General features: G+C 40.8%; 1 protein-coding gene across 1 annotated transcript; it reads right to left on the reverse strand.

Moving 5' to 3' along the window:
* Window positions 1-563: 563 nt before the first annotated feature.
* On the reverse strand, window positions 564-13,016 carry PLAGL1 (PLAG1 like zinc finger 1). The gene is made up of 6 exons (XM_082277148.1): window positions 12,893-13,016; window positions 11,711-11,823; window positions 9,326-9,475; window positions 6,012-6,131; window positions 3,998-4,494; window positions 564-3,589 (listed from the first exon to the last, which is right to left on the reverse strand). The coding sequence occupies exons 3-6, from the start codon at window positions 9,413-9,415 to the stop codon at window positions 2,314-2,316; spliced, it is 1,983 nt and encodes a 660-aa protein (XP_082133274.1). The 5' UTR covers window positions 9,416-9,475; window positions 11,711-11,823; window positions 12,893-13,016; the 3' UTR covers window positions 564-2,313.
* Window positions 13,017-15,159: the final 2,143 nt, after the last annotated feature.

Genomic DNA, 15,159 nt, shown 5'->3' on the forward strand with positions numbered 1-15,159 from the left:
CATTTCAATTCAAGGACAAGTATTTCAGTAATTACTGACACCTCTTATAAAACCACAAACCAAAATGACAAAATGCATATGAACAGGCAGTGCTACAATTTTTTTTTTTTGTAGCAAAGGTTTTTTTTTTTGTTGTAGTTTAGTTTTTTGGGTTTTCTTACAAGTACATAAGCTTGGATGAAGCCAAGTGAATATAATTTGTGCAAACAAGGGGAAAGATACAGTTAAGTGAATATACACACACACCCCTTTCCAAGTCCAGACAAAAATACAAGCCTAGCTGTAGAACGTGCATGTAACATTGTTTGCAACCTTTTCCCTATTCTGGAACTTGTAATTTAAATAACTACTTACTGGACATGACTGTGCAGTACCTGTTCTTTCTCCTGCTGTTGTCATTACAGGAATGATCTTAAAATTCCTTTTGGTTTGTCTTATGCCAAAAATTTTCATAACAAAAAATACCCCTCAGCACTGTATCTGCAGAACATATGAACTGCAGTAAGACAACCCTTCCTTAATCCAAGTATCAATCAACTTGTAAGAATATTCAAAGACATTACACAACTACAATGGTCCATAGCTCAATAACAGCAAAACAGCAACAATTTAAAAATTATTTTTTATTTGAAGCTCTCTGGAAATATTCCTGTGATTAATGAGGGAGAAGAGAACATGCTTGCTTCATGTTATACTTGTAATGATCATTGGGTACTATGAACTCTCTTTGGATTTAATGGAAGAGTAGGTCTAGAGGTTTGAGAATTTACTCAGATTCAGAAGTTCCGTGTCTGTTTTAGCTGCAACAGAATCCATTAGTAACTGCAACATTCCCTAAAACCACGATTATTTTTTTATACCTATGGATTAGGCAACAAAGTAAATTGTGAAGAGTTTGTTTATTTAACCATATCATCTACTGGAAAAAATTATTTTGGCAATTTCTGCTCATTCATGCATCAGGTGATGGGACTGTCCCACCAACACACTGTCCACTGGAACTGTTCATGGACAATTCACCCCAGGAAACAAATGGAAGTGTCCATGGTTCTAGTCTGCAAGAAACAAAGGCTGGAGCCCCAATGTTTCTGAGCAGAACACCCATGAGTAAAATGGCCTCAACCATTATCACACCCGCTAATTTCAGTCGACACTTGTAAGGCAGCTTCAGAACCTGGTTTTGAGCAGGGCCCAGTGTCAGCTCACCACTACAACCCCTCTGTGCATGGACCTGCCCCTGGCTCCACACACAGCTTGGGCACAGGCTCCCCTGGGCCAGGGTTGGCTTTCTGTGAAAGCCCACATTTTCAGATGGTTACAATGATCATTTCCCAGACTAAACGAAGGCCATTTTTATCAACAAAAGGTGAATAAAGGCCCCTTAGGTAGAATGCATTATTTTTTATTAACTGTCAAATTAATCAAGCTGTTGACTCAATGGGATAAGCTAAGCTTAAATTTAAGCAAATGCTCAAGTGCTTTACAAGAGACAAAGTGAGAGAGAGAGAAGTGTCTGATGTCTTGACAGATCCAGCTTGAAATGAAAATTAATGTTCTGTTCTAACCTTTGAGACAATTCACTTCCCATTCCAAGGACTGCATGTATCCAAGACAGCAGTTCTTAACAGTCGTTCAGAAGTGGTAGCTATTTCCAGCCCTAGGAAAAAGGCAGGAGAGGCACACAGCTGAACTGCCCACCAGAAGATAAAATCTAGTTTAACATAATCATAATAGTGATGATCTTCATTTGAATAAAGCGAAACAGGGACATAATATTTACTCTTGGAATTATTCTGATTTAAATTAAGGATTAATAAAGTTCATTAATTAAGTGCTTAACAGAAATCTATCTGATGTTGATAAATCATTTGTTACATTTGCCATGTGTACAATTTTGCTGTGATTTATTTAAATTGATTTGTGATTTCCCCCCTCTTCCCATTCACCCCAACCGTATTACTCTTATTGCAGCAGCCAGAGTTTTATTGTGCCTGTTATGATACTTTGCTGTCATTGAAGATAGTTATTCAGTTGTTTGCATGAAAAGCAAGAAACAAAAATATAGAGGCAGCTGAGGGAAGTATGTTAGCTCTACTGTTGTCATATGCTAAAAAACTAATAGTATGAAAAATAGAGCTTCTTGTTTATTAACATCCTGAATTTAACTACCATGTTCATAATGTGCTTTGAAAACATCTGGGGCAGTTTTTCTTCAAAACAAAACAAAACCAAAACCACCCCAGTCCTAACAGATTTAAGTAAGAAGCACAGTCTTTAAAAAAAAAAAGGGAAAAGACCCACACAGGGTGATGGTTACTTGAAGGCATGGTGAAAGTGAGGCAATGTTACAGAATTTGTAGTGGATGGAAAGGAGCGAGGAAGATGATGCAGCTGGTTTATGGCCATCCCACCAGTTGCTAGCTGAAGACCTTGCTGTTGGCCGAGGCCATTCAGCCTGTGTGATGGTTCTTCTGAGCCAAACGCCATTGTGATGTCCCCAGTAGTGTTCTGGCTGTCACCTGGTGGGAGCTGCCAGAAACCCATCACATGAGTGAGATCCATAAAAGGCAGGCTTGCAGTTTCAGCTGCTGCCTCTGTCTCTTTGTGCACTGGGTACTTGTTAGTATCCCCTACAGGCCCTGAGGAAGCTTCTTCCATACTGATTTTGTGGAGAGACTGAGGTTCTGGTAATGGCAGGTCCTCGAGAAGATGCACATTGTAACCTTTAACATCCACTTTTATCGGTAGATTCTTGAGGGATCCTGCTGCAAATGAGGTAGAACTAAGGTCATATTTGTTAGGCTGATGAAGGTGCAGGTTGGTAGGGACAGCTGCTGAACATGGTGTGGGAGGGACAGCTGGGAGACTGTCTGCACAGCCCATCCTTTGCAAGTGAGGAGAAGACTCAAGAGGAAGAGCAGTTTGTAAGCTTGGCTGGGAATGAACATGTGAACAGTTGTAATCCTCTGTTTCTGAACTATTCACAAATCCATTCTGCACAGGGACCCTTTCAGGAAGAGGGGACAGCATGCTGGCATCTTCCTTCAGTCTGTATGAAAAGAGCTGGTCAAGGAGACCCACTGAGTCACCATTCTGCAACCTGCTCTTCAGCAGTTCTTGTGGATGGGTCTTCCTAGTATGGCGTGTCAAGTGGTCCTTCCGCCCAAACCTTTGGGCACAGAACTGGCACAGGAAGTCTTTGCAGCCAGTGTGTACCACCATGTGACGTCGCACGTCTTTACGGGTATAGAAGTGACGCTCGCAGTGGTCACACTTATGTTTCTTTTCCTTCATGTTGCCAGTTGGTTTCCCTGCATGACTTTTGAGGTGTTCCAACAGAACCTCGGTACCTCCAAACTCTTGGGCACACACCCTACAGGTTAGGTCCCCGCTGGTGGCAGCATGAAGAGCCAAGTGTCTCTTATAGCCTAGCTTGGTGTTGTACTTCTTGCCACACTCTTCACACTTGAAGGCCATCTTGTTAGGGTCATGAGTCTGAAGGTGATTCTTTAGATGGTCTTTCCTATGAAAGGTCTTTTCACAGTAGCCACACTGGTGAGATTTCTGTGGAGAATGAGTGGCCGAATGCCTAAGAGAAAAAAACCAAAACACACACACAAAAGTTATTTGTGTTTATGTTTATTCTAGTACCTTTACTCTTGCAGCCTCAAAACTTGAAAACACTGGAACTACTGAAGGAAGGCATTTTCACAGCTTCTCAGGTTATTAGTAAAAGCCTAAATTTTTTGGGGGTGAGGAAGCTGTTAATCATAAAGCATAGAGTAGATTAAAACTGCTCAACATCATCTTTTTGAGTAGCCACCATAATCCAGGGAGACTAGTTTTCTCCAATACTATCAAAACCAGGAATAATAGAAACTGGACCTCAGGGATTAATTGTCACTAGAACACCCCAAAGGAAAAACAAAAAAAGATGTCTTTCCACCCCCCACCCCCTCCCCCCCCCAGTAGAAAAGGAATGCCTTCAGAGCTGTACCTGAGCAGTTTATATTTGGAAATGAAGGCTTTTGTGCATCCGTGCTGGGAACACTTGTAGGGACGCTCCCCTTTGTGCGCATAAGTGTGGACCGTGAGCTTGTCAATGGAATCAAATATCTTCCCACACAGTCGGCAGGGATAATTATCTGGCTGCTTCACTTCTTTTCCCTTCAGCAGTGAAGACCGACCATTCCTCCATTTAGGTATAAACCTTACGAGAGCATCACAAGTGCTTCCCGAGCTGGCACAGCTGAACTTTGCAGCAGAGGAACAGGAAATGGTCCCAAAGCATTGAGTAATGCTTTTGCCTAATGATGCTCCTCTCAGTTTCCCTTTGAGTTTGTTTTTTGCTTTTACAGGTCCCAATTTATTTGGCGGTCTGAACCTCGTAGGAAGGACTCGGTCTTTATGGATGCACTGGTGAGATTCCAGCAGAGCAAAAGTTGCAAAAGTGCTTCCACAGCTGGAGCATATCCAAGGGTCTATGGGCTCTTTCTGCAATGAGAACAGAGACAGGTCTTTCTTACCAGCCATTCTAAGGAAAGGTCATATTCTTCTCACTCATCTTCTCCTGGGCTTTTCCAAGACCCATCTTTGGTAACATTTACTTCCATGTGCTACCACCCAGTTGTTCAACTGGCAATAGATTCTCTCTAAGAGAACAAACTCAAAGGAAAAGTAAGGTTGGCTAAATACTGATTTACATGTTTTTGTTTAGCATTTACTGTAACAGTCCTGAGTCCCTCACCTCTGATCATCTGTGCTTACTGAATTTCAAAGTCTCTACATTTGTTGCATTTATGAAATTACTCATAAAAGCAGTTGTAAGTTGTACTTTATCTCTGGACTGACATCGTTTATCTGCTATTTCAGCCACACAAAAATGGGATGAGTTTCTGCACAGAAATATGGTTTAGCCATACAGATTTCCTTGTGCCTTGGGCCAGCTCTATGCTTTACCACACAGCAATGGCCAATGGCTGCAGGAGAGACCTCCTCACTTAGTTTGACATTTGGCATTAGACTATCATTAACTGGATAGGAAACACCTTAGGTTTGGGGATCTCAAGCCTATCCTGACTTAAAAGCTTTTTTTTTTTTTTTTTTTGCAAACAGTGTATTATTTGGAAGTATTATTTCCATGGAAATAAGAGCTCTACTGGATTCAGCTGAATTCACTTTAAATACTGATATTATAAACATTCTGATGAAAAACAATTACCAAAAAACTTCAATCACTAATGAAATGTACTTTCAATTAACACATGACCACGTACTTCCTCAACTTCATCTACCTTTTATGTAAGCTTCTCATAAACTGTCCTTCTTTTCCTTTGCTCTTGGGATAGCTTGCTCTGGAGAGCATGGTGAGGATGTGCCCACTCCATCTTTATTTCCAGAGAGCTCTCCTCTCTGCTGAGACTCGTGTCTGATGCTGTGGCTCTCCCACACCTTCCTTCTGGGGTATACTCTGAAGGCCTCACAAGCCTTCCTGGAGTATGAATTCCTGGTTCATTTGTATTCCCTGTTTCACATTCCTTCTAGATTAAGTATTGATTTTTCACAGCCATGTTTTCAACACTTGAACTTTTCCTATCAGTTTAAGGATTTCTGCTATGATACAGAGGGGAAGTATTTCAATTAGTAGAGAAGGGTTACTGAACAGGACAGACTGAAAACTCTGGCCAATCAGTCAGAGCGAAAGAAGAGGAAATGGTGAAAGAAGTCTGAGGCTGGACAGCTTCGTTATCCACAGATTAATGCCAATCTTAAGACTTTCCAATAAATCAAGTGGTGCCACTTACTTCTGACTACATCTGATGGCTCCCTTGGATTACAGACATAGGAGAGGAAGAACAACCTCTCTCTGAGTATCTGTTTGGCTAAAATTGCCAAAAGTACTCTATGGCCTACACTTGCATTACTAGAGTTACATGAACAGAGAAAACATGTAAATAAACCGTAATTTAATATGTCTAGTGAAGGCTTCAATGCAGACGAGGGGTACTTACTGCTACTGGAGGCAAAGGAGACACATCTGATTCTTCTTTAATGAAGACTGCAGAAGCTTCCATAAATTTGGCGTAATCGGCAGCATACCATACTTTCAATTCTGTGTGGGGTTCAATTGGCTGTGAATGGAAAAAACCAACACCTGTTGACTTGTGTCAATTTTCCTAAACCAAAAAACAAGAAAGATAGGTGGGGTAGGGATGTGCAGTGTTTTGTCCTTACTCAAATTGCATTTTTGATTCTCTTAAAATTATTGGTAACTTAGTTTCAAGATTCAAGCACTTTTTGAGCATTACTACCCACTAGGGCTTGACACTTTCTGTTTCTAAGAGCGAAATTGTGTATGCACAGAGATTTGCTGGGGGGGCCCAGTAGCAGGAGGGATGCCTCAATCCTCATGACCTTTGCTCAGTGAGATGTATTTGTCTGTGATGTTCAGACATCCAGCACTCTTTCCAAGCAATGCCCCATGCCCATTCCTTGATGTCTGGAAGCCCACTGGACACAACACTTAACGACAGGGTACATACAAAGGAAAAACGCATCACGAATGCACAAGAGCTTGGATGTCTCCTGGATAGGTCACACTGAGCAGGGGTGCAGAGCTGATCAATACATGGACTGCAAGGCAAATGGGCGCCTTGCCATGCACTGGCTCTAATGTGTCAGGCTTGCTATGAGCGTGCTTTATTGTAACGCTGCCCTCCTGCCACTGAAGCCTTCCCCCACAGGATTAAAGGAGCTTGTAATCTGCAGTCTCCCATCCAGTCATGCTTGCCCAAATCTCTCCTTGGACTGGACTATGACCTCTTCTGACAAATACCATCAGTCAATACTATAGCAAATAGAAAAAGAGAGGAGTGATTACACTCACTGGCTAAAGAGCTATTAGTTCTTTAAATGCAAAGGAGAAAACTAAACTTTGGGGTCCTGATTTGTAGGACTCCCTAACCCTGTGCACAATTTTCTTCATCTATAATAAAAACCAACATTACTGTATCAGGGGTAGAGCCAAACTGTACATGTAGTTTTATTTTAACTAAGGTAAACTCATGCCACTGGAAGAAAACCAAACTAGTCAGGAAAGAGAGCAGCTGAGTTTTATTCCAGAAAATGTGTACATTTTGATAACACCTGGCTTAAATATGGTCTGTCCTGTATTTTCCACTCAATTAAGGACATGAGGCAGAGCCATTAACTAGAAGGCTCATCATGCATTGTGAGACAAACGTTTGAGAATGTCTTGGGACCTTCACCTGTGACACCTGAGACTGGTACGCACAAAAAACTGCACAGCGTAGCACTGTCATGACTTCCTGCCCAGCATTCCTGGACCAGCAGCCATCTCCTTTATGGGAAGCTGAGATGTGGTCAATGTGACTTTTGAGGGAGAGCAAGTGCATCAGTATGTGAAACAGACAAGTAATTCAAAAGCTTTAATCTCATTAAAACTGACATTAAATACCAGTATGCAAATCCACAAGTTGTCTTTTACTCTGTGCCATCAGTGCACCAATAAGAGAACTGCAGCACCCACATGAAACTCTCCTGGGATCAGACCAACAGCAACCATGGATGATTTTTATTTCCTCACAATTCTATACCTTTTAAAGCACTTATTTCTAGGAATTGCAGCCATTAGGTCAGCAAGTAAGCTAATGGTGGTATTAGTATGTCATTTACATGTGTGCTGTAGTTCCATGTCACTGAAATCCCATTTCTTTGTAATAACAGGGGGAAGAGGAGTCAATCCTACTCCCATCTTAATACACTTTGTTAAAAGTATCTCAAGAAAGTATCTTCTTAATCAGCCCTAAGCCAGCCTCACAGCCTGACCAGCAGGGTGTGCATAAGTGTAGCACAAGGCCTTCGCTTTCATTGACCATGACAAAATCTGCAGGATGCCACAGTACCCTGAATGATACTGGGACTTCAGAGAAATAAAACCCAAGTAATGCCCTATGACACACAGCACAGAAAAGGTTCCAAGACACATGCCTCATACTAGGACACTCTGTGTCAGTATACAGGAGACAACTCTCCATTAATGCCAGTGTGCAGAGTTCTGCTGAAGTCAGCAGAGAGTTGGTTGAATAGAATTTAAACTACACTGGAAATTTTAAGTTACCAGTTTATAACAAGTACTTCAAAAGTTCATGATTCCCAAATAAAGTATTAGTAATCCTGTCAATTTTACAAACATATCATGCATTTCAAATTAAATTGAAATCTCAAATGATATGGACTGCATGAGAATCTCAAACACAGCCTGTCTCAGAGTAGCACATACTGTTTCTGATTTTGCTTTATTTTCTTAATAATTATTTTAATATTAATCCCAAAACCAGCTATACTCCATACTGTTATAAAAGACTTGTAGGTTACGAAATGTTACTATCTCATCATCAATATACAGTAAATATTTTTCTCACAGTTCAGGTGGAGAAACAAAAATTAAGGAAAAACTGTAAATACTACTATGCCACAGAAATATGTGCCAATCTTGGAAATGAAACTGAAATGCTGTATTTTAGTTCATAGTAACTTCTTTTCACTAATATTCTTTTTTTTTAATGTTGCTCACAATGACACACAAGCATTATGTTCAATAGATAGATCTCAGTTTCCCAAGTGTGCAAAAGAGTTACTTCTGGTTAAAACAAACTCTGCCTAAAAAAGTGGCCAAAACAATAAAAACCAATACTGTATGTTCTAGTTTTGTTTATAAACACAGAGTACCTTGTTCTCTCTCTTCAGACAAAGATGCAGTCCAGAATCTCTAACATAAACTTATCATTTCATGGCAACATTGCAGTATTCTAAGTTTTGCAGTTAAGTCTTCGGATTTAATGAGCATCGAAAATTGTACATAAAGATTCACTTAACACCCTGCTCCTGAGCACAGGGTAACGTGCTCAGAAAACAATATGTATGCAGAAATGTAATAAAAGAGAGGAATTTGTTTGTTATTTCCAGAATGAAGTACTGTTCAATGTAATAATGCCAATGTCATCATATAGCTACCTGGGATTGAAGAGTGTTCAGTTTAAACACTACCATAGGGAATGTTTTTCTGTTTCCCTCTGCTCAGTTTCTTCACTACCCACAACAGCAAGTACACACCACCTTTTCCCAACAAACCCCATACACTGCTTGCTTTACTATGGATTAAATGACATTAAAGGTGGTCTGTATGTAACGATCCCGTTGGCAGAATGTAATCAATCTTTCATTGTAAAAGAGTTAGTCTTTCAGAACCTTTGCCTATAAATTTCCTCTTGGATGACAGGTGAAGCGATGTAGGTTTAACTACCTTAACTGTTGTGAAGTAGACTTCTCCACAGTGCTGATAAGCCACAAGGGTCTGTTCTTCTTGGTTCCGGGCTAGCCGGACAAACATCATCCAATTTCCACAGTCCTCATTGGGAGTGTCCAGAAAGTACTTCCCTCCATCTTTCAATACCTGAAACAAAGGGGGAGAACAGGAGAACGAACATGATAAAACCAAGTCCTGTATAGAGGCACATTCGTTTTCTTTAACTTGCAACCACAGCTATCAGTTATACCCTGTCTTGGTCATATGTTCCTTGAAATCATGGTTGTTTTGAAATAGATCACTCTTAATGAACACTGAATGCAAAAGAAAGTGAAGAACAAGTACCTGCTGAGCACCCTCTTACTAAAATAACTGTAGGCCTTTGTATGTATTTCCAGTTTATATTTCATCATTTTTATGTTATATGAAGATAATATTATAAGAACTAAGTGCAGGCAGGTAGAGAGATAAGCTTTATGCCTTAATCTACTTCCTGAGCACTTGATAATCTCAAGCTTCAGTGCTGCTACATTTTTCATGGAACAATTGTATAACTTGTATTAATAAGTCCAGAGAGGTAACATACAACATAATGGCATTTTAACAGTCTTCTCTTTTTCCCCTTTACAATGCAAAAGTAAATACAAATGAACAATTGTGCCAGAAAGATCTCTTTCTTCTTGCTTTACTTCATTCTTCCCAGATTCCCTTCCAAGAGAATGCCCCTATGAGGCAAAAACTACCGACGTCAAACAAGACAGTTGCTTTTCTGCAAGTGTCTCGACCATGGAGAAAGCTGCACAACAGATGCCAGCACAGCATGTATTTGTTCTACTAACCATGTCACTGAGCAAGTAACTGCAAAAAAAAAAAAAAAAGTTGCATTTTCACTGCTTCTGGGAACTATTTTATCTAACTTCATCATGCTTCCAATGAAAGCACCTGCCCGTTGGACAAGTTTGGTCACATACTCATGCTAGGGAGAAGTCAAGGCAGCTCCTGCTGTCATGTAGGAAATCTGGGACTCTAATCTCCTCTTCTGAAGAAACAGTCCATTCATCAGCCAGAGCTGTGCTTATCACTGTATACTTTTAAGCAAACGGTGCTGACTGATAGAGGATAGGGTGTGGTTTACAATGACTTGGTGTAGAGGAAGGAACTGGGTGCTTAGCTCATCTATCCATTGTTAGAGAAGTACATTTTCTGCATTTGTAATAGTGTCTAATAAAAAGACTGAAGAAATTTAGTTATAGAGAAGAATAAATGCTTTCTGTTGTCCACATGCCATGAAAATCCCATGATGGACAACATTATTTTTCTAGCAGATGATTCCCATAACTTCCATGTGCAAATGACATTTACAGCAACTACTGAAGCTATTACTTTTACTCTCAAACAAAAGTTCAGAAATATTTCCTCACAACACAGAGTGTTTTCCAGTTGAAAGCTTCTGGAGAAAGCTCAAATGAAGACCCAGAGTGTGTCACAGGACAGCTGCTGCTGGTGTCTCTCTATTCAGGGGTGAGAGGGCCTGATATGAAATGCAAACTCTGGGAGAACCGTGACCAGATGGGAAGTCCTGACGGAGGCTGTAGCTTGACCATGGACTCACTGTATGACACAGAGCTGTGCTGAGCCCCGACCCTGACAGCAAAATGCAAAGACCGGGGCCCAGAGGATTGTGATCAACTCTCACTCCCAAGGAACTCCTGCAGGAAAGGATGTGCATGTAGCTTTGTCTAAGCTGGGCTAGTCCTGAGAAGTCGTGATTTTTTCTGGATAAAGTACAAATAACAGTGTCATGGTCCGGGTGAGACAGTCAGTACCTACATGTGCAGCAACAGAAGGTACCAGCCCTAAATAAAAATCTGATTAAATAAACTGAGCTAGTGCACTGTGTGTCAAAGTCTATATATAAATTAACAATTATTACTCATTAATAACAATAGCAATTAATAATAATTAAGAAGTGTTTCCCTATCCCTGCACTGTTTCTCCTTACTAAGCCGGTGCCTTAGTGCATATTTCTGTCACTCTTGCTAACTCAGTGAACAAATTCTTTTGTGTTATCTGGGAAGAAAGTTCAGTAGCCATGCTCTGTGAAAAGTTTATCAAGAGCCATTAGACTGATAGGCCTAACACCCTGGAAATGGTAAAACTAGAAAGCAGGAATGCAAACTTCTAGAAAACACAATATACAGGAAATTCTGGTACTTCAGGTTATACTGTACTGCCAAATGATGTGATTTACACTTATGCTTACAGATCAAAAGCACAATTAATGAACTCGATCAGATGGCAAATTGACTGATTAAAGTACCTAAATATGTATGAACTGCTAAAGACACATATGCACTTCATAGAAAGGCAGTGGGTTTTTACCTGCAGGACTAGCCTGCTCTCATCATAGCAGGTCAGTTTTGTAGACAGTTGACCAACATAAGGACCAAATTGTGTTCTCTTCTGTATTCCTTTCTTTGCAAATACACCAAGGACTGTGAACAAAACAAAGACCAGTTTAATATTAGTATAGACATCATGAACTATTTCTTGGATGCTTACAGTTGTGAAAATGGAGATAAACAAAATAGTGCAGAACACATGGATTCTTTTTCTAGACAAATAAGCTCTGTAAATAATTCTAAGGTGAAGAAACTAAAAAGGATGTAAATAGGTAGCGTTTTTTTTTTTTTTAATGGGAACTACATCAAATACAAAAGTGCTGAAAATCCATGACAGGATATTGAACTGGGTATGCAACACAAACCTGTTGATACTTCTCCATCTACAAACTGATGTTACCATAGTCCTCTGCTTTTTGGCATAATTTGGGAGGTTGTTCTCTCCTGATATAAGTGGAGAGAATCTATAAAAACACAGTATTAGCCTTCTTAATCATTCCAGTTATTCTGCTGCCACAATCAATGGAGTGACAGTATAGGCATCTTGTCATTCTTTTTCTGAAAAGGAACCTAGGCAGGACTAATTTTACACAGGTAGCTGTGGGAAATTTGCATGCTAAAGACACCATTCCCTTGTTCACATTTGGGCATTCAAATTGCCTTGCTTTTAGATGGAAACAACAGTCTTTCTATAATATGAATTTAAAATGCCGCAAAAGGTAAAAAAGATCCACTGTGATCTTTTGAGTTTGCCATGGGTAGATAAGGGATGTCATTTACCATTTTGTTTCTGACCTTTCATTGAATACTCTTTCCTGTTTTGCATGCTTGGGGAAAAAAGAAAAAAAGTAGTAGTGCATGGCTGTTACTCTTAGATACAAATTCAACATTCATTAAACTTGTATTGACTGAACAGAGCTAACTGGTCGCTCACAGCTAAATGTCACACCAGCTCTGGCTAATGTCCTGCCATCAATCTATGCATCTGTTACCAGAAATCAGTCATAAAAACAGTAGCTGACTGTGAGCTTTAGCTGTGCTCAGCTGAAAACAGTCTTCATAATGCTAATGCCCAATGATTATGCCTTGCATTACTCATGAAACAGGTCAGTGTTTTTGTCTCTTCTTTCTCAAATGTGGGAAAAAGAGTTAAAATACTTACTCTGCTGGTTTCCAGCTCGCAGCTCCAACACTCGCAAAGTGAGGTAGTGAGGTAGGGTGAGACGGGCTCGGCTGGGAATAACCCTATCTTTAGCCCTGATGAGTGGCCCGTGGAGTTTGCATTCTCCTATAAGGCTTTTACCGCAATCCTCACACCCTACAAATCCAGAAAAGGGAACCTGTTACTAAAAATGACATCCCGCTTTCCAATTTAGTCTCTTCTAATTTTGTCGTCTTGAGAACACATCTGGAATTACGAATGCTTTTCTTCACATCAGTGTTCTACATTAGGTAGTGAAAAGATTATCTGCAAGTCAAAACTGAACTAGGAAGGCTTGCAATAACACCTCCAGTTTGTGCATTCTCTCCTGTGCAAATTGGTGGGTCCTGACCTGCGAAGATTTATACATATGTTCATTTGGAGGTGTCACAAACAGTGCCTTTCAAGATTAGGATGGGAGCAAAACTGCACCTCACTGCATGCCCAGCTACAAAGCAAGGTGCATGTATTTATACAGAAATGTGGACAAAGTTGTCGGCAATAACCAAGGTAAGGTTGGTCCCTTCCAACCTTACCCATTCTGTGATTACGAAATTCTGAAATTTGCAGAGATCCAAGGAATCTGAGAAAAACTTTGTGTCTGCTGCACAGACCATTCTCAGTAGAAGACGAGACCCTCAGTGTACCATGAGAAATGAGTATGATGGGTCCTACAGTCACAGCTCAGTTGACAATCATTCAGGGGCAGCCTTCTTGTAGGCTGTGCTGCCTGTGGAAGTAAGAAAAAGGGGCACACCACATCTCCCAGCTGTTGGTTCCCAGTAATGACATCTGCAGGCTGAACACAGGGACCATCCAGAGAACTCATTAAAGAGAAATACATGCCTGCAAACTGATTTTCCCCCAGCACAGTGAGATATTTTTGGTTCAGTGCAGCTCAAACTGGTTGCCAGGGAAACTCATACAGAGCAGTGACAAAACTGAGCAATGAGACTTTCCAGCAGAAGGTCATCTCAGCACCGGCGTCACACAGGACGATGGGAAAAAGGGGACTTCTTGCACAAAACCTTTTTATAGACAGTAGAAACCAAACCAGTGAGCCAACAATGCTTTACGACTGAGTTAAAAGGAAAAGCTGATATTGGTCATCCATGACTACCTCGTTTTGTTTTCCTTCTGAAAACTCTGCTGAGCAAGTCTATTCAGTAAGTGACAATACACAGCAGAGGAGGGGAGCCAGAACAGCCAAGAGAATCCAAGGGAGCAACAGGACACTGTAGCAGAGACTGTGGCAGGAGAGGTGAGGCTGCACCACAGACAGGGACTCATAACCAAGGAGCATAAAGGGCTCAGGAGACACTGCCTGGGGAGACATCAGAGATGGTCTTTGAAAAGGACAGTAGCACCACAAAGGTTTCTGTTTGTAAACGCAAGCAGGCACTTGACTGAAACATGCGCCTTGAGAGTCTAGTCCAAAACCTCCCCAGATAAGCCTAAAGTACTCCTACCGAGTTCTTTGGGCTCTCCATCAATTCTAACTGAGGAGATAGACTTGTGTGTTGGTCAGGCTGCAGGCACTACAATAGTCAGTATTTTTCAATAATTTGTGGACCCTGTAAGTTTTCTTTTGCCATGGCTGCCAGGCTGCACACCTGCACTATGAATAGCTGAAAAACATGACTTTTTTTGCTAGTACTACAGATACAGAACATGCTCCTCTACAGCCTTCACTTCAAATGCACAAAAACTCCAACAACACAGCTGCCAGGCAGATTTTTCTTGTTATACACTTGTTTATGTACCCAAAAGTCCTTTACAGCTAGGCTGCAAGAAAATAAAAGTATTTCCTTGGTGATTTAACTTAATTGGCTTTTAAATAAATTCACCCTTCTGAGGGCAACAAAATTATGAAGGCTTCCTGAGCTTGCTTAGAATAATAGTGACTTTGTCTCAAGTCAAACAGCTCCTGCATGGAGAGTCATTGTATGCAAACGGCCGAAACACATTACCAAAAGCAAAATGGAGACAAAGAACTGCTGTTAGAGGAAGGATGTGTCTAATCGTAAAGTACACGACCTTATCAATCCATGCCATACCTCTGTGATTCATCACTAGCAAGCTCCTGAGCAAACCCTCTAGTTGCCCCAGAGCAGTGCCCACCTCCAAGGCCCCAAGGTGGGCAGCTCACAGGAAGGCTGGAAAGGAAAAGCAGGGGAAAAACAGTATCCCTTGAATAGCCTCCACATTCTGCAGTAGTCCTCCATTAG

This window comes from Coloeus monedula (genome assembly GCF_965178545.1).
Source record: "Coloeus monedula genome assembly, chromosome: 2".
In the NCBI taxonomy this organism is placed as follows: Eukaryota; Metazoa; Chordata; class Aves; order Passeriformes; family Corvidae; genus Coloeus; species Coloeus monedula.